The sequence below is a fragment of the Pituophis catenifer genome, unplaced genomic scaffold (genome assembly GCF_029215685.1).
Source record: "Pituophis catenifer annectens isolate HBS135680 unplaced genomic scaffold, rPitCat1.0.hap2 SCAF_10, whole genome shotgun sequence".
In the NCBI taxonomy this organism is placed as follows: Eukaryota; Metazoa; Chordata; class Lepidosauria; order Squamata; family Colubridae; genus Pituophis; species Pituophis catenifer.
In genome coordinates this window covers 28,965,054-28,988,403 of record NW_027256890.1, presented here as the reverse complement: position 1 = coordinate 28,988,403, position 23,350 = coordinate 28,965,054, and the positions used below count along the sequence as shown (strand labels likewise).

The window sequence follows — 23,350 nt, the reverse complement described above, 5'->3', positions numbered from 1 at the left end:
CTGCAACCGTTCATCGTATGTTTGAGCCTCCAGTCCCCTCATCCTCCTGGTTGCTCTTCTCTGCACTCTTTCTAGAGTCTCAACCTCTTTTTTTATAGTGTGGTGACCCAAACTGGATGCAGGACTCTAGGTGTGGCCTTACTAAGACTTTATGGAGTGCTATTAGGACCTCCCTTGATCCTGATTGTATCCCTCTGTTAATGCGATTTAGGATTGCATTGGCTTTTTTGGCTGACTTACTGTGAGTCACAGTTCTTAACTTGAGCCAGCCTTCCATAATGTGGGACCCTCTGTATATGTTAAATCCTAAATCCCATCATCCCCAGCATCAGGCTTATCCATAGGGTGTGATCCATAAAGGCAAGACAGCAGACAGTGGGATCAAAATTTTGTTTTGTTTTTTACATGCCCGGATATTCTCACATCTTGTACATCCAACACACCCAGCCTAATGGTAGTCCTTGATTTACAACCTTTCATTTAGTGAGGGTTCAAAGTTACGACGGCACTGGAAAAAAGTGACTTATGACCGTTTTTCACACTTATGACCATTGCAGCGTCCCCGTGGTCACATGATCAAAATTAGGATGCTTGGCAACTGGCGTGTACTTAATGACGGTTGCAGGGTCTTGGGGTCATTTCAGCCCCTTTTGTGGCCTTCTAACCAGCAAAGTCGATGGGGAAGCCAGATTCGCTTAACAGCCATGTGACTAATTTAACAACCGCAGTGGTTCACTTAACAACGGGGGCAAGAAAGGTCGTAAAATGGGGTAAAACTCACTTAGTAACCGTCTCGCTTAGCGACAGGAATGTTGGGCTCAATTGTGGTCCTAAGTGGAGGACTGCCCGTATTACAGAAATCAACTTAACTGGGCTGAAATCAGCAGGCAAGAGTGACTTAGGACCGTTTCTTACGGCCTTATTGTCGTCGTAAGCCGAGGACTACCTACAGAGGAGTCCAAATCGGCAAATATATTGCAAAGGGCAGGATATCATAGAATCATAGGATGATAGACTGATTGATTGGAAGGAAAGGGACCTTGAAGGTCATCTAGACCAGCCTTCAAATGTGGCAAAATGATTAAAGATGTTTTCCATCTATCCGTGCTTCTCAACCTTGGTGGCTTTAAGACGGGTGGACTCCAACTCCCAGAATTCCCCACAGGGGAATTCTGGGAGTTGGAATCCACCCGTCTTAAAGCCACCAAGGTTGAAAAACACTGTGCTAATGTGCCATATTGGTGCGGGGTCCATCCTTTTGCGTAAGCAGGGACGTTCCTCTCTGCCCAACACACGGATGAGCGAGAGGACCACTGTTGATGTATTTCCATGTTACAAAACGCACAAGTGCGCAAAGGAGTGTGGCCTCCTGTGATCCTTGCCGTTATTAAGATGCCCGGCTGTATTCAGTTCGATTTGGCAGCTGTCACTCAGACATTGTTGACGCTCAATGAAACATTGGCTGAGTTCCCATCACAGGATGCACGACGTAAAGTCACACAGGTGTGCAAAGGTAGATTTTCACTGACCCGGTTGTGTACTCCTTATCATTCTGGAACTCATCTATCTTTCATTATTTCCCACTATATTTACAATATATGATTTTGGCTGCAATTCATACCCACATTTTATCAGTTCTCTGGATGGCTCTGATTGTGATCTTCCTCGAAAAGGACCAAGTCTTTCGATACCCTTATCTGGAGACCACCGCAGAGGTTCACAAGTGGTCCTTGTCTTACGGCCATTTGTGTGGTCCGTGGTGCTCGCTGACATTGGTGCTTTTCTTGCAGATGCTTCTGTCTATGGAGCTCCTAAGTCATGCAGGCCCTGGTTGTCTCAAAGATGCTTTCCCAAAAGGTAACTGGACTTTCCTTGAAGACGTTTCGCTTCTCGTCCAAGAAGCTTCTTCAGTTTTGAAGGGAAGAAGAAGAAGAAGAAGGAGGAGGAGGAGGAGGAGGAGGAGGAGGAGGAGGAGGAGGAGGAAGAAGGAGAAGGGAAAGGAGAAGGAGAAGGAGAAGGAGAAGGAGAAGGAGAAGAAGCACTGAAGAAGCTTCTTGGACAAGAAGCGAAACGTCTTCAAGTTCAGTAAGAGCCTTGATAGTACAGTGGACTAAGCACCCTGTTATTAACACAGCTGCCTGCAATTACTGCTGGTTCGAATCTCGCCAAGGCTCAAGGTTGACTCAGCCTTCCATCCTTTCTAAGGTAGGTGAGATGAGGACCCAGTTTGTGGGGGCAATAAGCTGACTTCGTATAAATATACAAAAGTATGAAGGCTATTGCTTAGTGCATTGTAAGCCGCCCTGAGTCTCTGGAGAAGGGCGGCATATAAATCAAATTTAAAAAAAAAAAATGCTCTCAGTGTACGTAAAAGAAAAATAAAATATATTCATCAAGAATCATAAGATACAACAGTTAGTGATACTTTATGTTAAACCATAATGATAATTTATTTAAGCCATTTTATTTAGACCATTTTATTTATTTAAACCATTATGACAGTTTATTTAAACCATAGTTTAAACGAACCAACATAAGGTGTTAATGTGCAAACAAACTGGGAAAAGTTCCTTTGGCTGGTGGAAGATGGGGTGCAGTAGTTCAGTTCTCAGCCAGCTTCCAGTTAAAAGGAATATAATAACTATTTTTTTAAAACCTTTGCTCCTGGTCCTTCGCTCCCCCTCAGAGCAAACCATGTAAATTTAATTAATGCACGGATTTAATCTCTTTAAAAAAGGAATTTACCTGATTTAAGTACAGGGCAACCTTGGCGTTTGCTAAAGCTAAATCATAGCTTGCCCTGATGTTGCAATTGGAGCAGATGGACATGACAAAGGAAAATCTCTTTTATTGCATTATTTCCATCCAGCCTTGTGACGGTTCTGCGTTTTTCAGCTGGTTTTTCATTGGAGCACAAGAAAATCCCATTTCTGCCATGTCAGGGCCACCTTTTAAAACTGGTGAAGGTGGGGGGGAAGGGGTTGTGTATCCTGGCTAGGTGGCTCAGTGGCTAAGACACTGAGCTTGTCAATCAGAAAGGTCGGCAGTTCGGCGGTTCGAATCCCTAGTATAGGTTCTCCTGCGTGATCAGGGGGTTGGACTAGATGACCTCCAAGGTCCCTTCCAACTCTGGTACTGTTACTGTTACCTTGATAGCTGAATTGCTAGGGAGATCACAGAATATGTACAATGGCTAAGACCCAGTGAGTCTCAACCTCAAGCGCTTGAAGATGGGTGGACTTCAACTCCCAGAATTCCCCAGCCCAGCAAGCTGAGGTTGAGAACCATTCTGGCTCTAAGTTCAGCCATAGACCGGCGATGGGGGTTGGGTGGGTGGAGAAATGCTTTCCAGAAACCACCCCCCAGAGGAGTTAGCAACACAACCTATTAATTTCAGGGTTTTGTTCTGGGTTTTTTTTTTTTGCAAATTTATCTTGTTTCATTCTACATTGCTCTCATTGATGTCAATCTATTAGGTTCGGTTCCACTGAGATCAAGAAATTTCTTAAACATTTGCGCAACTACTTGTCTGTCTATCCATCGATCTCTTTCATCTCTCTCTCTCTCTCTATCTGTCTATCCACCCATCCATCTTTCATCTCTCTCTGTCTCTCATCTCTCATCTCTGTCTGTCTCTCTCTCCATCTCATCTCTCCATCTTTCATCATTCTCTCTCTCTCCTTATCATTATCTGTCTCTCTATCTGTATCATCTATCATCTCTCCGTCTGTCTCTATCTTCTATCTGTCTGTCTGTCTGTCTATCATCTCTCTTCCATCTCTCTCTCTCCATCCCATCTATCCCTCCCTCCCTCCCTCCCTCCCTCTATCTATCTATTTATCTATCTATCTATCTATCATCTATCTAATCCTCTCTCTCTCTGTCTCTCTCTCTATATATATATCATCTATCATCTCGCCATCGGTCTCTCTCTCTCTTTCCATCCCATCTATCCATCTATCTTTCACCTCTCTCTCTCTATCATCTATCTATCTATCTATCTATCTATCTATCTATCTATCTATCTATCTATCTATCTTCTCTCCATCTATCTATCTATCTCTCCCCCATCCCATCTATCCATCTATCTCTTTCACCTCTCTCTCTCTTTCTCTCTCTATCATCTCATCTCTCCATCCGTCTCTCTCTCTTTCCATCCCATCTATCCATCTATCTTTCACCTCTCTCTCTCTCTTTCTCTCTCTCTCTATCATCTATCATCTCTCCATCCATCTCTCTCTCTTTCCATCTCATCTATCCATCTGTCTTTCACCTCTCTCTATATATATATCATCTATCTATCTATCTATCTATCTATCTATCTATCTATCTATCTATCTATCTATCTATCTCTATCATCTATCATCTCTCCATCCGTCTCTCTCTCTCCCCCATCCCATCTATCCATCTATCTTTCACCTCTCTCTCTCTCTTTCTGTCTCTATCATCTCTCATCTCCATCCGTCTCTCTCTCTTTCCATCCTATCTATCCATCTATCTTTCACCTCTCTCTCTCTTTCTCTCTCTCTCTATCATCTATCATCTCTCCATCCATCTCTCTCTCTTTCCATCTCATCTATCCATCTATCTTTCACCTCTCTCTATATATATCATCTATCTATCTATCTATCTATCTATCTATCTATCTATCTATCTATCTCTATCATCTATCATCTCTCCATCCGTCTCTCTCTCTCCCCCATCCCATCTATCCATCTATCTTTCACCTCTCTCTCTCTCTTTCTGTCTCTATCATCTCTCATCTCTCCATCCGTCTCTCTCTCTTTCCATCCTATCTATCCATCTATCTTTCACCTCTCTCTCTCTTTCTCTCTCTCTATCATCTCTCCATCCATCTCTCTCTCTTTCCATCTCATCTATCCATCTATCTTTCACCTCTCTCTATATATATCATCTATCTATCTATCTATCTATCTATCTATCTATCTATCTATCTATCTCTATCATCTATCATCCATCATCTCTCCATCCGTCTCTCTCTCTCCCCCATCCCATCTATCCATCTATCTCTTTCACCTCTCTCTCTCTCTCTATCTAATCCACTTTCTCTCCTTCTGCCTCCCTCCCATCCCGAGAACTTGTTTTCCATTGGAATCTGTTTCTGGTTGCAACTGTAGGTCCTGCCTGTCCTTCTCCGTACATTACCCCACCTGTAATATATTCATTTAACTTATTTTTAGGCGTGCATGCTTGTGGATTATCTCTAAATATATCTTTTTCTTAAAAAAGAAAAAAAAATAGGCCAACCCCATTCCAACCTCTGGCACCCTGGGCTTCCTCGGTGAGAATGAACTTTCGGTCTGAACACCTGCAGTTCCATGGTTTTGTGCCGTCGGGCAAACGAAAGAAGCCGAAGCAGCCGTGTCCGTTTGATCTCGGCTAATCCGAAAACGCTGCCAGACTTGGGCTTCTGAATTAATGCTGGGGTGGGGAGGCCAACAGGAGATCCCACCGCCAAGTAAAAAAAACCCCAGAGGGCAGCTCCGTAAAGTTGAGCTTGGCTGCCAAATAGATTTCTCTCTTGTTCTTTTGCCATCAGTGTGCAGTTTCCACTCCGTCCGTTGTGGGAAGTGCACAGTTCACTTGGCCTGTTGCACAACAGCCCGGTGTCCTGCAAAGATCTTCTTGTGCAACCAATTATTTTGCTTTTCTTTGCTCTGCGGGGCGAGGGGGAGGCCCCAGGGGAGTGAGTTCGGTGATGTAATCCTTATTCTCTCTCTCCCCCCCCCCCTTCTCCAGTGGCATCTCCTTTACCATGTGAATGGCTCTGCCAGGTCAGACCTGTTCTTCAGGTTTGGGTGTTCAGGGGTGTGTCCTCACTTTGCAGTGTGGATGTTTTCCCTGGGAACTCAAAGGTGTTCCTGGAGCAGAAGGCAACCCCCCTTCCAAGGAGGCCAACACGGGCCCTTCCAGGCGGCCAAGGGAGAGGCACCCAACCCCGAGACAGTCGTGGCCTTGGATTGGAAAACGGAGGCTGGTCCTCGACTTACCACCATAACCGAGCCCCAATTTTCTCTTGCGAAGCAAGTCAATGAGCTGTGATTTTTAATTAATTAATTATTAACATTAATTAAAAATTAATTAATTAATTTTTTTAAAAAAACTGTGCTTGACACCGTTGCGGAGCGAATCGATGCCGTGGATAAGTGAGGAACCCGGTTGCTAGGCGAATCTGGCTTCCCCGTTGCCTTTGTCAACGTCAGAAGGCCATTCTGCCGTTAAGTGAACCGTGCCGTTGTTAAGCGAATCTGGCTTCCCTCAATTGATTTTGCTCGTCAGAAGTAGGTTACAAAAGGGGATCAAGTGACCCCCCCGGGACACTGCAACCGTCATAACTATGAGTTCAGTGGTCAAGGATCTGAATTTTGATCACGTGACCGCAGGGATCTGCAGCGGTCGTAAGTGTGAAAAACAGCCGTGTCACCTTTTTTTTCCAGCGCCATTGTAACTTCGAACAGTCGCTGAACAAATGGTTGTAAGTTGAGGACGACCTGTATTGTTGGCATGGTCTTTTGCACAGTGTGGCTACCCATGGTCAACTGTAAATGGGGGAATTCACCAGTTCTTGGCTTCCTTAAACCAGAATGGAAGGGAAGGGGAAGGGAAATAGCATAGAATAGCATAGAATTGAATTCAGAATAGAATAGAAATAGAAATTAGAATAGAATAGAATAGAATAGAATAGAATAGAATTAGAGTAGAGTAGAGTAGAGTAGAGTAGAGTAGAGTAGAGTAGAGTAGAGTAGAATAGAGTAGAATAGAATAGAATAGAATAAGCATAGAATTAGAATAGAAAGAATAGAACAGAACAGAACAGAATAGAATAGAATAGAAAATATGGAATAGAATAGAATAGAATAGAATAGAATAGAATAGAATAGAATAGAATAAAAATATGGAATAGAATAGAATAGAATAAGCATAGAATTAGAATAGAAAGAATAGAATAGAATAAAACAGAACAGAACAGAATAGAATAGAATGGAATAGAATAGAAAATATGGAATAGAATAGAATAGAATAAAAATATGGAATAGAATAGAATAGAATAGAATAAGCATAGAATTAGAATAGAAAGAACAGAACAGAATAGAATCAGAAACAGAAACAGAAAGTGGAAGGGACCTTGGAGGTCTTCTAGTCCAGCCCCCTGCTCAAGCAGGAGACCCTATACCATTTCAGACAAGTGGCTGTCCAGTCTCCTCTTAAAAACCTCCAGGAATGACTTTTTTGACCTCCCTGGGAGGCTGCTGACCCAGAAACGTTCTCTAGTGCAAATATTTTCTCTCCCTTCTGACGCTGGGAGATTGCTCTGGTGCTTGGTGCTGCAGCCATACCCAAAAGACTTGGGGCCATTCCCACCCCCGCCCACCCCTTCAGCTGCTCCTCGAAAGGGTTCAAATACCAGCAGCAGGATTCGCTCCCGCGTTGGCGCATGATTTGAGGCCGATGCATCCCTGCAGGGGAAAAACGCATAGCCCAAATGTTTGTTGTCCCCAGCAACCCAGCAACCTGGCAAGGCAAACCTGCTTTGGTGGGTTTGAGCAGGGCGGGGTGGCCAGGTGGGAGGGGAACAGAGGAAGCAGCTGTGATCGGAGCAAAGGCCTCCCATCCACCTCCCTTCCCTCTCTGTATCTAAGCAGTGCAGCTATAGAGATCCTTAGGAGAAACCTGGCTCAAGAGCAGGAACTGCGAGAGGGACCTTGGAGTCTTAGTGGATGATCATCATAATCATAATCATACGTTTATTTGTCAAGCATATTTACTTACTTACTTACTTACTTACTTACATACTTACTTACTTACATACATACTTACTTACTTACTTACTTACTTACTTACATACTTATTTATTTATTTATTTATTTATTTATTTATTTATTTATTTATTTATTGGTTCGAGACCTTAGTACCTTCCGCCGTGCCCTTAAAACCCACTTTTTCCAGCAAGCCGGGCTGGCTTAAGAAGAAATTTTAAATGTTTTAATTGGTTTGTATTTTTAATTCTGGGCCAAATTTATATATATATATTAATTGTTTTTAATATTTGTATTTCATGTTTTTTAATTCTGGCTGTACACCGCCCTGAGTCCTCAGGGAGAAGGGCGGTATATAAATTTAAAAATAAATAAATAAATAAATAAATAAATAAATAAATAAATAAATAAATAAATAAATAAATTTAGATGCCGCCCTTCTCCGGAGACTCAGGGCGGCTTACAATGTGTTAAGCAATAGCCTTCATACTTTTGTATAGACCTGCTTAGTAGGGCTTTCGCCCCCCCCCCCCAAGCGGTGTTCTTTTTTATACAGTTTATTGCCCCCACAATCCGGGTCCTCATTTTACCTATCTCAAAAGGATGGAAGGCTGAGTCAACCTTGAGCCTGGTGAGATTTGAACTCGCAGTAATTGCAGGCAGCTGGCAGCTAAGTGCTACTTAACAGCACTTTAGTCCGCTGCGCCACCAAGGCTCCTTTTACTTGTTATAACAGGTAAAAGTATAAACATAATTTGAATACATGAAAAGAGTAAGTAAAAAAGGAATATTAGGACAGGGACGGTAGGCATGCTGGTGCTCTTATGCATAACCCTTAGAGACCTCTTGGGAATGGGGTGAAGTCAACAGTAGACAATTTAAGGTTAAAGTTTTGGGGGTTTGGGGAAGAAACCACAAAGTCAGGGACTGCATTCCAGGCATTGACCATCTGTTACTGAAGTCATATTTTCTGCAATCGAGTATGGAGCGGTTTACCTTGAGTTTGTATCTATTATTTGCTCGCGTATTGTTGCGGTTGAAGCTGAAGTAGTCATTGACAGGAAGGACACTGTGGCAGATAATTTTATGTACTATGTTTAGGTCAGACTGAAGTCGGCGTAATTCTAAGTTGTCCAAGCCCAAAATTTGGAGTCTGGTGGCATCAGGGATTTTATTGCGGTTAGAGGAATGGAGGACTCTTCTCGTAAAATATCTCTCGATTGTATTTATGTCCGATATGCAGTGCGGGTTCCAGACAGATGAGCTGTATTCAAGAATTGGTCTAGCAAAGGTTTTGTATGCTCTAGTTAGTAGTACAGCATTACCAGAGAAGAAGCTACGCAAGATTAAGTTAACAACTCTTAATGCCTTTTTGGCAGGGTGGATAAAAATCAATGATTTTTTTAAAAAAATCAAAAAAATCAGATGTTTTGATTTAAATCAGATTTTTTTTATTTAAATCGGATTTTTTTTATTTTTATCAAATTTATTTTAATAAAAAACTTTTGGGGTAAAAATCTATCGTAAGATAGTTTTCTATTTAAGATACATAAATAATTTAGTTTATTCAGCCTGAAATGGAGCTTAGTTATGTAGCATGAGGCTGTATATTCTGCAACACTGGGACTATCGGTGAGTCAACAGTGGGTCAAAGGAGTAGCAGGGATGACAGTTGCTCTTTAAAAATTACGATTTAAATCGAGTTGATTTAAATCAAGCCTTTTTACTAGTGATTTAAATCATGATTTAAATCGTGATTTAAATCAACTCGATTTAAATCAAATCCACTCTGCTTTTTGGCAATGTTGTTACAATGGGCTCGGGCACTTAGATCTTTAGAAATGAGTACTCCAAGGTCCTTGACAGAGTGAGAGTCATCTATAACAGTGGTCCCCAACCCCCGGTCCGCGGACCGGTGCCGGGCCGTGAAGTACCTGGCACCGGGCCGCGCAGCGGCCGGGGGACAGGAACGCTTCAGCACAAAGGCTCCTGGGCCGTGCGCAATGGGCCTGCGCAAAGGCTCAGGCTCCTGGGCCGTGCGCAATGGGCCTGCGCAAAGGCTCCTGGGCCGTGGCCCCACCCCTGCGCGCGCTCAGCGGGCCGCGGCCCCACCCCTGCGCGCGCTCAGCGGGCCGCGGCCCCACCCCTGCGCGCGCTCAGCGGGCCGCGGCCCCACCCCTGCGCGCGCTCAGCGGGCCGCGGCGATAAAAAGGTTGGGGACCACTGATCTATAAGGTCATGCCCATCTAATACAACATGTGTGCGGTCGCTGCCAAAAAAAGCTAACACAATCCTGGGTTGTATGAACAGAGGCATGGAATCAAGATCACGTGAAATGTTAGCACCGCTTTGTAAATCCTCCGTAAGGGCCACACCTGGAATCCTGCATCCAGTTTTGGTCACCACATTTACAAAATAGATGTTGAGATTTTGGGAAAAAGTGCAAAGAGGAGATCAAGGGCCTGGAGACAAAAACATACCAAGAATGGTTGCAGGAATTGGGTTTGGCCAGCCTAGAGAAGGACTAGGGGGGATATGATGGCAGCCTTCCAATATTTGAGGGGCTGCCAGAAAAAAAAAAGGGGGTTAACTTATTTTCCAAAGCATCAGAAGGCAAGACAAGAAAGAATGGATGGAATGGAAACTAACCAAGGAGAGAAGCAACCTGGAATTGAGGAGAAACTACATAACAGCGAGAGTAGTTAACCAATGGAACAGCTTGCCACCAGAAGTTATGGGTGCTTCATTACTGGAGGTTTATAAGAAGAGACTGGGCAGCCATTTGTCTGGAACTGTATTGGGCCGTGTTGGCGAACCTATGGCACGTGTGCCGGAAGTGGCACAGAGAGCCATTATTCCTGGCACGCAAGCCATCGCCAAGCTCACCTGAAACTGGGCAAGCGTGTGTGCCCCCAGCTGGTGTTTAAGCCTCTGGTGCGCATGTGCGCAATTCAGGGGACTCTGCTGGTCTTCGGAGCTCTGCGCAATGGCGCATGTTTGCACATGGGGAGGAGCCGCACGTTCGTGTGGATGGCATGCAAGCACGCGCAGTGCGCAAAGCGCATTTCTGTTCAGCACTCGGTAAGTAAAAGGTTCGCCACCACTGGTATAGGCAGAGGTGGGTTTCAGCAGGTTCTGACCAGTTCTGGAGAACCGGTAGCGGAAATTTTGAGTAGTTCGGAGAACCGGTAGTAAAAATTCTGACTGGCCCCACCCCCATCTATTCTATTCTATTTATTTTATTTATTTATTAGTTCAATTTATATGCCACCTTTCTCCAGAGACTCAGGGCGGCTTACAATGCCTCCCAAGTCCCAGCTGATTGGGAGGGAATGGTGGGCGTGGCTTGGTGGGCGTGCCTTGGTGGCAGAGGTGGGTTTCAGCAGGTTCTGACCAGTTCTGGAGAACCGGTAGCGGAAATTTTGAGTAGTTCGGAGAACCGGTAGTAAAAATTCTGACTGGCCCCACCCCCATCTATTCTCTGCCTCCCGAGTCCCAGCTGATCGGGAGGAAATGGGGATTTTGCAGTAATCTTCCCCTGGATTGGGGAGGGAATGGAGATTTTACAGTATCCTTCCCCTGCCACGCCCACCAAGCCATGCCCACCAAGCCACACGCACAGAACTGGTAGTAAAAAATGTTGAAACCCACCACTGGGTATAGGGCAGTGATAGCTAACCTTTTTGCCATCGCGTGCCAAAAGTGGGGGCAGCGCGGGGGGGTTGCGCCTGCACATGCCCACACCCATAATTTTATGCGCCCCGCTCCCCCTGCATGCACGCGTGGTCCACCTACACTTCCCCTGGCTTTTGTCACACAATGGCACAGTGGGCCCGGTAGGCCCATTTTTCGCCCTCCCCAGGCTCCAGAGCCTTTCTAGGAGCCTGGGGAGGGTGAAAACGGCCTTCCCCACCGCCCCCTGGAGGCCCTCCGGAGGCCGGAAACGGCCTGTTTCCCTACTTCTGGTGGGCCCAGAAGGTCTGAAAATTGGCTGGCCAGCACACACATGTACGCCAGAGCTGAGCTCGTGTGCCAAACGATATGGCCCCGCGTGCCACCTGTGGACACACGTGCCATAGGTTCGCCATCACGGGTATAGGGTCTTCTGCTTGAGCAGTGGGTTGGACTAGAAGACCTCTGAGGTCCTTTCCAACTCTGTTATTCTACATTCCCCGTTTCTGTGGGTTGTTTGTGGTGAACTTTTGCTGGGAATGAAAAAGAGGACCACGAGCAACGAATTATAATCACATTTTGCAATTGACTGATGAGAGTTTTTCTCAATGCCAGTGGATTGCTAAAATCAGGAACGAGATCCTAAGGGAAAGAATTGGCATAGAACCAATTTTAAACTGCAGGTGGTGGTCATTGACCTACGTCCCCAATTGTGCCACAATTCTGTTGCTAAGCGAAACAGTGGTTGAGTGAATTTTGTCCCATTTTACGACCTTCCTGGCCACTGTGGTTAAGTGAATCATTGCAGGAGTTAAGTTAGTAACCCATTCGTTAAGAGAATCTGGCTTCCCCATTGAGTGTGCTTGTCAGAAGGTCGCAAAAAGGGGATTAGGTGACCCCAGGACACTGCAACCGTCATAAGTACATGTCAGTTGCCACGCATCTGGATTTTGATCATGTGATCATGGAGATGCTGCAAAGGTTGTAAGTATGGAAAACGGTCATAAGTCACTTTTTTCCAGTGCCGTTGTAACTTCAGACGGTCACTAAGTAAGTCAAGGACTTACCTGTACATAGAAAAACAGCAAATGAAGTTTCTTTATTATTATTATTATTATTATTATTATTATTATTATTATTATTATTATTATAATAACATAATATGACATTACAAGACATACAACATTTATATATATACTCTCTTAACAGCTATTTCATGATGATCTTCTTCTAATATTCACATTTTCCCCCTTTTCCCTTCATATTATTCCAATTTCTTCTTGTCCCCATCTCTTTTAATTACAGTGTATTTCTTAACATTAACATTTCTTAACATTCACATTAATTTTATATTTTCTATACATTGACGTATTCCTTCTTTCCTTTTTGACATTCACCCCTATTTTTCTTCTCCAATATTCCTATTCTCCAGCCAAACGGTCATAAGTCACTTTTTCCAGTGCCGTTGTAACTTCAGACGGTCACTAAATGGACTGTTGTAAGTCAAGGACTACCTGTACATAGTCATCCAGATTCTGGTTGTCCCAAAGGTGGGGTTTTTTTCCAAGAGGCAACTGGACTTTCTGGTTTTTCTTTGAAGACGTTTCGCTTCTCCTCCGAGAAGCTTCTTCAGCTCTTGCCATTGATTCATTGTTCTTCAGTCAGAGTTGAAAGAAGCTTCTTGGGTGAGAAGTGAAAACGTCTTCAAAGAAAAACCAGAAAGTCCAGTTGCCTATTGAAAAAAAAAAAGCATCTTTGGGACAGCAATTGAAGTGGTTTTCCCACCTGGAGTGGAGGTCCATATCGTGCAAGGCATATACAGAAAGAGGAGAAGGTCCAAACACACAAGAAGATGGAGATCAGAGACACACTACAACAGCATCAGTTAACAACGGTTGAGGCTGCCAAAAGAGCAAGCACCCAAACTTCGTATCTTCCCTTGACACCCGAAGTGATAAAACAGGAAGCGAAGAAGATGTCAGTTGCTGTTCTGCCTTTTGCATTTGACCGGCATTGACAAAATCTCCCATCGGTCAATTGCACTGTTCAGCTTGATTTGGATCAACAAATGACTGGCGTTGACACAAAGGCAGTTTGAATTTGGATCAGGAAATGACCGGCATTGTCAAAATCCGTGTCAAATCAATTGCAAAGGCAGTTTGATATGGATCAAGAAATGACTGGCATTGACACAATCCCCGTTAGTCAATTGCAAAGGCAGTTTGAATTTGGATCAGGAAATGACCGGCATTGTCAAAATCCGTGTCAAATCAATTGCAAAGGCAGTTTGATATGGATCAAGAAATGACTGGCATTGACACAATCCCCGTTAGTCAATTGCAAAGGCAGTTTGAATTTGGATCAGGAAATGACCGGCATTGTCAAAATCCGTGTCAAATCAATTGCAAAGGCAGTTTGATACGGATCAAGAAATGACTGGCATTGACACAATCCCCGTTAGTCAATTGCAAAAGGCAGTTTGAATTTGGATCAGGAAATGACAGGGTTGACAAAATCCTTGTCAATCAATTCCAAAGGCAGTTTGGTTTGGATCAAGAAATAACTGGCATTGACACAATCCTCATTGGTCAATTGCAAAAGGCAGTTTGAATTTGGATCAGGAAATGACAGGGTTGACAAAATCCGTGTCAATGACTGGTGTTGACAAAATCCATGTCAATCAATTCCAAAGGCAGTTTGGTTTAGATCAAGAAATGACTGGCATTGACACAATCCCCGTTAGTCAATTGCAAAAGGCAGCTGTACTGGGAACAGCTTCCATCCTGCTTTTAACCCCGTCAAACATCCACATCTGTCTATCCCAGGTCCTTGGGAAGGACCCCAAAAGGCCAAATCCAGTCACAACATCTGCCTGACTGTGCAACCAAGTGTAATTTCTTAAACTTACAGGATGCCCCGGCTCTGAGCAATTTTGAAAGGAAAATAAACCAAGGATAAACTTAAATAAATCTTATCTTGAAGTAGAAAACGCGAAGCAAGGAATTATAGGGCCAGAGCTGTATGGTTAGCGCTCAAGGTATTGTGGTGAAGAAATTAACCATAAAATAAGGACAGTTTAGTGATTTGAACCCTGTGAGGTAGGAAATTTTGAACCTCTGAGCCAGTGGTGAAATCTAAAATTTATTACTACCGGTTCTGTGGACGTGGCTTGGTGGGGGGGGGGGGGTAATGTGACTGGGTGGGCGTGGCCATTTTTTTTTTTTTTTTACTTTTAAAACCATTTTTTCTACAACCTCTTTGGCGAAGAGGTTGTAAAAAAATGCTTTCAAAAGGCTCTGACGATCCCAGCTGAGTTGCCTGATGGCAGAGGCTTTTTTTTCTTTTAAAAAGCCTCTGCCGATCAGGCAACTCAGCTTGGATCGTCAGAGGCATTTAAAAGAAAAAAAGCCTCTGCCGATCAGGCAACTCAGCTTGGATCATCAGAGGCATTTAAAAGAAAAAAAGCCTCTGCCGATCACATGACTCAGCTGAGCATGGGGGGGAGCAGGGATTTTTGCTACCGGTTCTCCGAACCACCCGCCTCCATTGCTACCGGATCGGGCGATCCGGTCTGAACCGGGAGCATTTCACCCCTGCTCTGAGCTAAGGGGCGAAAGTTCCCACCAAAGTTTGTCTTCAAAATCAGCGAGTTTCGCTTCTCTTTCGCTGAACCGGCAATGCAACCAGAAAGAGATCTTGGGGGGGGGGGGGGCGGAGGGAGATGGAGGCTGCTCATTTGCACCCAGGGCTGTACCCAGCAGCTGTTTTGGAGTGTGGGGGCAGGGCCGCTCTGGAGAACCTGGGATTCGATCTCGGCGCGGTCCCCACCCTGCTCATTCCCGGAGGAATCCCGTCCAGCTGGTTTGGCGGGACCTGCCTGGGCGTGAGCCCAGTTGCCCGTCGAGGTCCCTTGGAAGGATTTTTGAGAGTCGAAGAGCCGGATCCCAATTCACAAGACCCAAAACACCAGGTAGTCCTCGACTTACAGCCATTCGTTTAGCGACCGTTCAAAGTTATGAAGGCGCCAAAAAAACTGGCTTACGGCCGGCCGTTGCAACGGTGCACGGCTCATTGTCAAGGGCTTAAAATTTGGGCATTTGACACCTGGGATGTTTTTATAACACCTGCTACATTCTGAGGTCACAAGATAAGATGTTTGCATGTTTCCCAGCCAGCTTCTGGCAAGCTAAGTCAAGGGGGGGGGGCTGGATTCACTTAATGACTGTGGGATACACTTAACAACTGCAGTGATTCAAAGAGAGATTCAACCTGGAAATAAGGAGAAATTTGCTGATACAGCGAATTAACCAGATCGGCGGGGGGGGGGGGAATCAGCTGCTTTTTCTGAGTCTCATTTTCTGGTTTACAAGATACCGTTAAACCCCACTCTAGTGAAATATTTCAGACCAGCAAATACAGGTAGTCCTCAACTTATAAACAGTCCGTTTAGTGACTGTTCAAAGTTACAACAGCATTGAAACAAGTAGCTGAGGACCGTTTCTCACGGTTAGGACCTTACGATCACGTGATCAAAATCCGGAGGCTTGGCAACTGGCATGTACTTATGACGGTTGCCATATCCCGGGGGTCACGCAATCCCCTTTTGCAACCGTCTGACCAGCAAAGTCAATGAGGGAGCCGGATTCGCTTAACAACCGTGTGACTAACTTAAGAACAGCCATGATTCACTTAACAACGGTGGCAAGGAAGATGATGAATCGGAATTCTATGTAAGCTGGAATACATTTTATCAATGGCTAGAGAAAAGGAGGAATGTAGGGACAGAGAATTAGAAACAAAGGGGAGAAAAGGAAGGGGAGAAAAATGAATTAATATTTCTTTTATTTTTTTATTTATTTTTCTCCCCTTTTCTTCCCTTTGTTTCTAATTCTCTATCCCTACATTCCTCCTTTGTACATTCAATCACACTCCAGTTACCTACATACTCTATTCAAATCCAATTTATTCCTCTCTAATATAATAAATTGGATTTGAATAGAATATGTAGGTAACTGGAGTGTGATTGAATGCACAAAAAGTATATACAGAATATGCATGATGTTATATTGTAATATACACGAAAGAAAACGTGTTAGAAAAGTATGTACCAGACAAGTCGCACCAAGTCTAATGTTTTTAAATTGTATATTTAATTATATATATATGTGTGTGTGTGTGTGTGTGTGTTGGTCTTTGGTTATTCAGGTTTTCTCCCGCATAGAATTGGAAGTGTCTTGGCGACGTTTCGACGAAGTCTCATTTGTCATCTTCAGGCTGGTGTTTTCGGCTTCGTGCTTCTAGGAGCAATGCTTGAAGCCTGAAGATGACAAATAAGACTTTGTCGAAACGTCGCCAAGACACTTCCAATTCTACGCGGGAGAAAACCCGAATAACCAAAGACCTACATACAAACACCCGCGAAAACCTCAGAATATATATATATATATAAAAACGGTGGCAAGGAAGGTCGTAAAATGGAGCAAAACTCATTTAACAACTGTCTCGCTCAGTGATAGAAATGTTGGGATTCAGGGGTGGTCGTAAGAGGCGAGGATGGCCTCTAAAGCCACCTTTGTCCCCCCCAAAACCAGATTTCCCCTACGAAATTGGAGTGGTGTGCTGTGCGAACGCACCTTGATCTGACCTGCATGAAGCCAGTTATGTCAACTGAGTGGCAAGATAGAAGCAAAATAAACAACCTCCACAGATCAACAACAACAACAAAAACTGTTAGCGAGTGTTGAAAGGCGCTGATTTCATTCTATCACGCATGGAATTCCAAGGGGAAGTGTTTGATTGTTTTCCGATCAAACAAACACACACACACACACACACACACACACACACACACACACACACACACAGATGCTAATATTCCCTGGGATGAAGCAAGCCCCAGGCTCTCTTGCAGACAGAGGGATCGCTGCTTGGTGCCTTTTCTAACGGCCGATTGTAATGTTATATTGTGAAACAAGCCACCTTTTGCATGAACATCTAACACCGTGATAGCGAACCTATGGCACGCGTGTCACAGGTGGCACATGGAGCCATATCGGTGGACACGCAAGCGTTGCCCTAGCTCAGCTCCAGCACGCATGCATGCACCAGCCAGCTGATTTTCGGGCCTGGTTCGGGCCCACTGGAAGTCGGGAAACAGGCTGTTTCCGGCCTCTGGAAGGCCTCCGGGCGGGGGGAGGCTGTTTTTGCCCTCCCCAGACTCCAAGAAAGCCTCGGGAGCCTGGGGAGGGTGAAAAATAGGCCTACGGGGCCCACCCACGGAAGGGATGTTGCGCATATATGTGCGGGGGCGGGGCGCTTGCTTTTGGCACACAACGGCAAAAAAATTAGCCATCACTGATCTAACACAATGGCCCCCCAACCTTTTGGGCGCCAGGGACTGGTTCCGTGGAGAGGCCAGACACGGCCCTGTTTTTGGCACGCTGGGGCCCAGTGCTGGTCCACAGACCAGGGGTCGGGGATCCCTGATCTAACATAGATCATATACATGCAGTCCTTGAGTTACGTCCGCAATCCCAGCCCAAAATTTATGTTGCAAAGTGGAACATTTCTTGCCACCGTTGTTAAGCGAATCACTGCATTTGTTTATGTTGTTAAGCGAATCTGGTTTCCCCGTGGACTTTGCTTGTCACGAAAGGGGATCACGTGGTCAAAGGGGATCAAATATGAGTCAGTTGCTCAGCATCTGAATTTTGATCGCGTGACCAAGGGGACGTGTCAACCATCGTAAAGTGTGAAAAACGGTCACCCTAAATAACTTTTTTCAGGGCTGTTGTAACGTTGAACGGTCACTAAACGAATCGTCGTAAGTCGATCACCAGTATATCTCAGCTGAAACTTCTGGATATATAAATGAGAACAGGAGAGGTAGACCTCCACTTACGACCAAAACTGAGCCTGAAATTTATGTTGCTCAGCGAGAAATTTGTTAAGTTTTGCCCCCTTTTACGACCTTACTCGCCGCAGCTGTTAAGTGAACCACTGCAGTTGTTAAGTTAGTCACTCTGTTGTTAAGTGAATCTGTTTTCCCCGTTGACTTTGCTTTCCCCGGGACACAGCGACTGAGTCAGTTGCTAAGAATGTTGGTCACATGACCATGGGGATGCCGCAGCGGTCATAGGTGTGAAAAATGGTCGTAAGTCACATTTTTAAGTGCCATTGTAACTTCGAACTGTCACTAAATGAACTGTTGTTAAGTCGAGGTACTACCTGTAATTGCAAAATATTTTTATCAACACAGTTCTGCAAATTCACAGCCCAAGAGGGAGACGGGCCAAAATATATCTACGTTAAATTTCTACAGGATTTTTTTTTGTTTTGTTTTTTAAAACAGGATTAATAATCTGTCTCTGATTAAAGTTTGGAGCAGTTCTTCCCAAGATTAATAAGGTCCATTAATTCAGCTAAAACTAATTAATTTAATGGAGATCAATTAATTCAATTAAGATCCATTAATTCAGTTAATTAAGATCCATTAATTCAGTTAATTAAGATCCATTAATTCAGTTAATTAAGATCAATTAAAACTTTGCATTTTGCACGATCTGCAGATTGAAAAATAGGCGAGTGATTGAAATTTGCTTCAAAATGAGTTGAAACAGCATTTGCCCCTGATAATATATATATATATATATATATATTCCCCATGCAGGTAAAACATTCCTCACCTCCTTGCAATATTAGCATAGGAGCTTTTTAAGAAACTCAAGTGCAGGACCACACCCAAAATAAGATTTATCCAAATAAATCCCTTTAATTAGAGCTTCTGTGAACTTGTTGCTGGGTAGGCGACATTATTCATGGCACAGATAAAATGCCTTTTAAAATGCTTTTTTAAAATGGATTATTTTCAATAACACTTTTGTTTAAAAATTCAATGCGTGCTCTTCCTTCAGTAATTCATTTTCTCCTTCCTGGCTTCACAGGGTCAGCTGAGCCTAAAGCTTTCTCTGATTTTCAGCTGCATTTGTATAACACAGTTATTGTAGTGATTGCATCCTAATTGCACTACCACATCAGGTGGTGACTCTGTATACAGTATTACATAAATAATGCATTACTTTTATACAGTGTGCAAAACTACAGGGAGATCTTGACTTATCATAGTTTGTTTAGTGACCGGTCCGAAGTTGCAATGGCACTGAAAAAAGTGACTTTTTCCCACTTAACAACCGTGGTCCCACAATCAAAATTCAGAGGGCAACTGGCATGTACTTAGGACTGTTGCAATGTCCCAAGATCCCTTTTGCAACCTTCTTGACCAGCCAAATTCACTTAACAACCAGGTTACTAACTTAACTCTAATGATTCACTTAACAACCGTGGCAAGAGAGGTGGTAAAACGGGACAAAACTCACTTAACTATTGTCTCACTTAGCAACATAGATGTTGTGGTCATAAGTTGAGGACTACATAGACAAACTAATCAAGGGTTTGTCCAAAATACTAAGCTATAAAAGTAAACAGGTTTGAACCCTGTGAGTTCTTCAAGGGACTCAGGTCAGTGTGTTGTGTGAATGGAACCACTGCCTACCCCACTCTTAAAAAAACTTTCAAGAAGAGACTGGGCTGCCATCTGTCAGAAATGGTGGGGGGGTCTCCTGCTTGGGTGGGGGTTGGACTAGATGACCTCCAAGATCCCTTCCAACTTTGTTAATCTGTATCTGTATTATTAGTGCCTTGGTGGCGCAGCGGACTAAAGTGCTGTTAAGTAGCACTTAGCTGCCAGCTGCCTGCAATTACTGCAAGTTCAAATCTCACCAGGCTCAAGGTTGACTCAGCCTTCCATCCTTTCGAGGTAGGTAAAATGAGGACCCGGATTGTGGGGGCAATAAGCTGACTTTGTATAAAAAAGAACATCGCTTGGGGGGGGCGAAAGCCCTATTAAGCAGGTATATACAAAAGTATGAAGGCTATTGCTTAACGCATTGTAAGCCGCCCTGAGTCTCCGGAGAAAGGGCGGCATATAAATCGAACCAATAAATAAACAAATTAGAGGGAGCCAGCAATTGTAGTGTTATCGTTACAGGTAGTCCTTGACTAATCATTTGTTTAGTGACTGTTCAAAATTACCATGGCACTGAAAAACTTAATTTACAACCGGTCCTCGCACTTATGACTGTTGCTGCGTCCTCGCGATCCCCCGATCAAAATTCGGATGCTGCAGCATTCCGGGGTCCTTGAGATCATCATTTCTGACCTTCCCAGCCAGCTTCTGACAAGCCAAACCAAGGGCGGGAAGTCGGATTCAATGAACGACCGCGTGCTTCCGTTTGTAACTAAAGTGATTTGCTTAACAACCGTGACGAACAGGTCGTAGAATTGGGCTTCATGACTCATTGAACAAACACCTGTTTTGTCGAGCAGTGGAAATTCTGGTGCCCATCGAGTTGAGAATGGTTCTAAGGCGCTGGGTGTCGCCTTTGGTGAGACTGGGGAGTGGTGGTGGATGAGAAAGAAAGAGAGAGAGAGAGAGAGAGAGAGAGAGAGAAAGAAAGAAAGAAAGAAAGAAAGAAAGAAAGAAAGAAAGAAAGAAAGAAAGAAAGAAAGAAAGAAAGAAAGAAAGAAAGAAAGGTTAGTAGTCGTAAGTCGAGGACTGCCTGCATTGAAAATCAGGGATCTGGGATCCTTTTCTGCGTGGTGGGTAGAAGCCGAGGGTCATTCCTGCTCAAGGAGCTGAAAATGCAAAGGTGGATCTCCTACAGATGTGTGGACTTCAACTCCCAGAATTCCCCAGCCAGCTGTGCTGGCTGGGGAATTCTGGGAGTTGAAGTCCACACATCTTAAGGCTGAAACCCAATCCTGGCAGGGGAACCGGTTGGCAAACGGTGCCAAGAATTCCTCCCGGTTGAGCAGAACCCAATCCTTGCCTTGCGTGATCGAGGCCTGGCTGAGCCTGTGCCAGGAACGGCTGTGCCCGCGGGCAACTGATGGGCATGGGCACATTTCACTCCCACCTCTGTTACCGGCTGGGAAAGGTGGAGACTTTGAGTTGCAAAGAAAAAACTTGCAAAGTCCCCAGAGGTCTCCTCATCTCTCCTCTAGGAATCCGGAGTGGCCCACTGAGGGGCTCTCTATCACCTTAAGGACTAGAACCTTGGGTTGTTGTGTTTTTTTCCCCATAGCAACCAGCAAAGCTGTGGTTCCCAAAGCTGCAGGTGGCTCTGATTGGAGCGAGGCAGTGGGGAGGTGGCCTTCTCCTGGATGGGGAGCAGGTTCACCAAGCCAGGCAGGACAGGACAGGCAAGGCCGCCCAGGGCAGCGGCCGAGCAGCTGCGGGCAGGAGAACGGGTTGGTTCACCGCAGTTTCCACCGTGGCTTCTGTGCTTCCAGCATCTCCCAGGGGAGAAAAGGGAGCAGAAGGCAGGACTCTAGCTTTTGGAAACCCCCCAGATCCTAGTGGTTAGAGCAGGGTTTCTAAATCTCATGAGTTTGGAGATGATGGACTTCAGTTCCCAGAATTCCCTGGCCAGCAAGCTTTAAGATGGGTGGACTTCAACTCCCAGAATTCCCCGGCCAGCATGCTTTAAGATGGGTGGACTTCAACTCCCAGAATTCCCCGGCCAGCATGCTTTAAGATGGGTGGACTTCCACTCCCAGAATTCCTCAGCCAGCATGCCTTAAAAAGGATGGACTTAAACTCCCAGAATCCCCCAGCCAGCAAGCTTTAAGATGGGTGGACTTCAACTCCCAGAATTCCCCAGCCAGCATGTTTTAAGTTGGGTGGACTTCAACTCCCAGAATTCCCCAGCCAGCATGCTTTAAGACTTCAACTCCCAGAATCCCCCAGCCAGCATGCTTTAAGACTTCAACTCCCAGAATTCCCCAGCCAGCATGCTTTAAGTTGGGTGGACTTCAACTCCCAGAATTCCTCAGCCAGCATGCCTTAAAAAGGATGGACTTCAACTCCCAGAATCCCCCAGCCAGCCTGCTTTAAGATGGGTGGACTTCAACTCCCAGAATTCCCCAGCCAGCATGCTTTAAGATGGGTGGACTTCAACTCCCAGAATTCCCCAGCCAGCATGCTTTAAGATGGGTGGACTTCAACTCCCAGAATCCCCCAGCCAGCATGAATGTTGTTCCACCCATCTTAAAGCTGTCAGGGTTCAGAAAAACCTCTTGTTCTGCAGCTTAGATTTAGCTAAGGATTGGAAGGGATTCGGGAGGGGAGGCCACCAGGCGATCACCTGGATCTGGGTATTTCCACAGAGCGAAAACAAACCAGCCCAAAAGAAAGTGACGGGCAAATCCATTCCATATGACTTCCAAGAAAACCAGGGCTTGGCTAGTCCTGAAGAACCGAGTCTTGTGGGTTTTTTTTTTTTTTTTAAATTTGATTTATATTCCGCCCTTCTCCGGAGACTCAGGGCAGCTTACAATGCGTTAAGCAATGCATTTGAGTTCACCCACAACATCCAATAACCAGGTTAACTTTATGACGTCAAACAGGCAAAGCTTTAAAAACCGATGTAAAAATTAGGAGAAAACCCCTTATTTTAGCCGGGCCTGACCGTTTCCTTTATGTGGGTGCAGATTTCACTCTCTTCTAGCTGCCCCTGAATCACCCAAAAAGGGCTGCAGGGAAAAAAAAAAAAAAACCTAACCAAATTTAAAACGAATCAAGCTTGACACGCAAAACCGCTGGGCTTTTTAACGCATCCGGTTCAGCAGGTTTTCCACTGGTGCCGTTGTGGCGAAGGACTCCGTAAAACGAGTTTCTTTTCTTTCTTTCTCCCAAGCCTCCCCGTTGGTTTCCCGGGTAAAACAGCTGAGTTTGCATCGTGACGACTTCGAGATCCTGAAGGTGATCGGGAGAGGAGCCTTTGGGGAGGTGAGTCCCCAGAAGGATTTAAAGCCACAGCTGACTCAGGAGGCACTTTGGG

At 44.8% G+C, this 23,350-nt stretch overlaps 1 protein-coding gene across 1 annotated transcript in view; it reads left to right on the top strand.

Moving 5' to 3' along the window:
• Positions 1-23,350, top strand: part of LOC139322202 (serine/threonine-protein kinase MRCK gamma-like) — a 106,981-nt gene that overhangs the window by 9,412 nt on the left and 74,219 nt on the right. Inside the window, 1 exon segment of the mRNA XM_070951219.1 lies at positions 23,207-23,298. Coding sequence (XP_070807320.1) covers positions 23,207-23,298 — 92 coding nt within the window.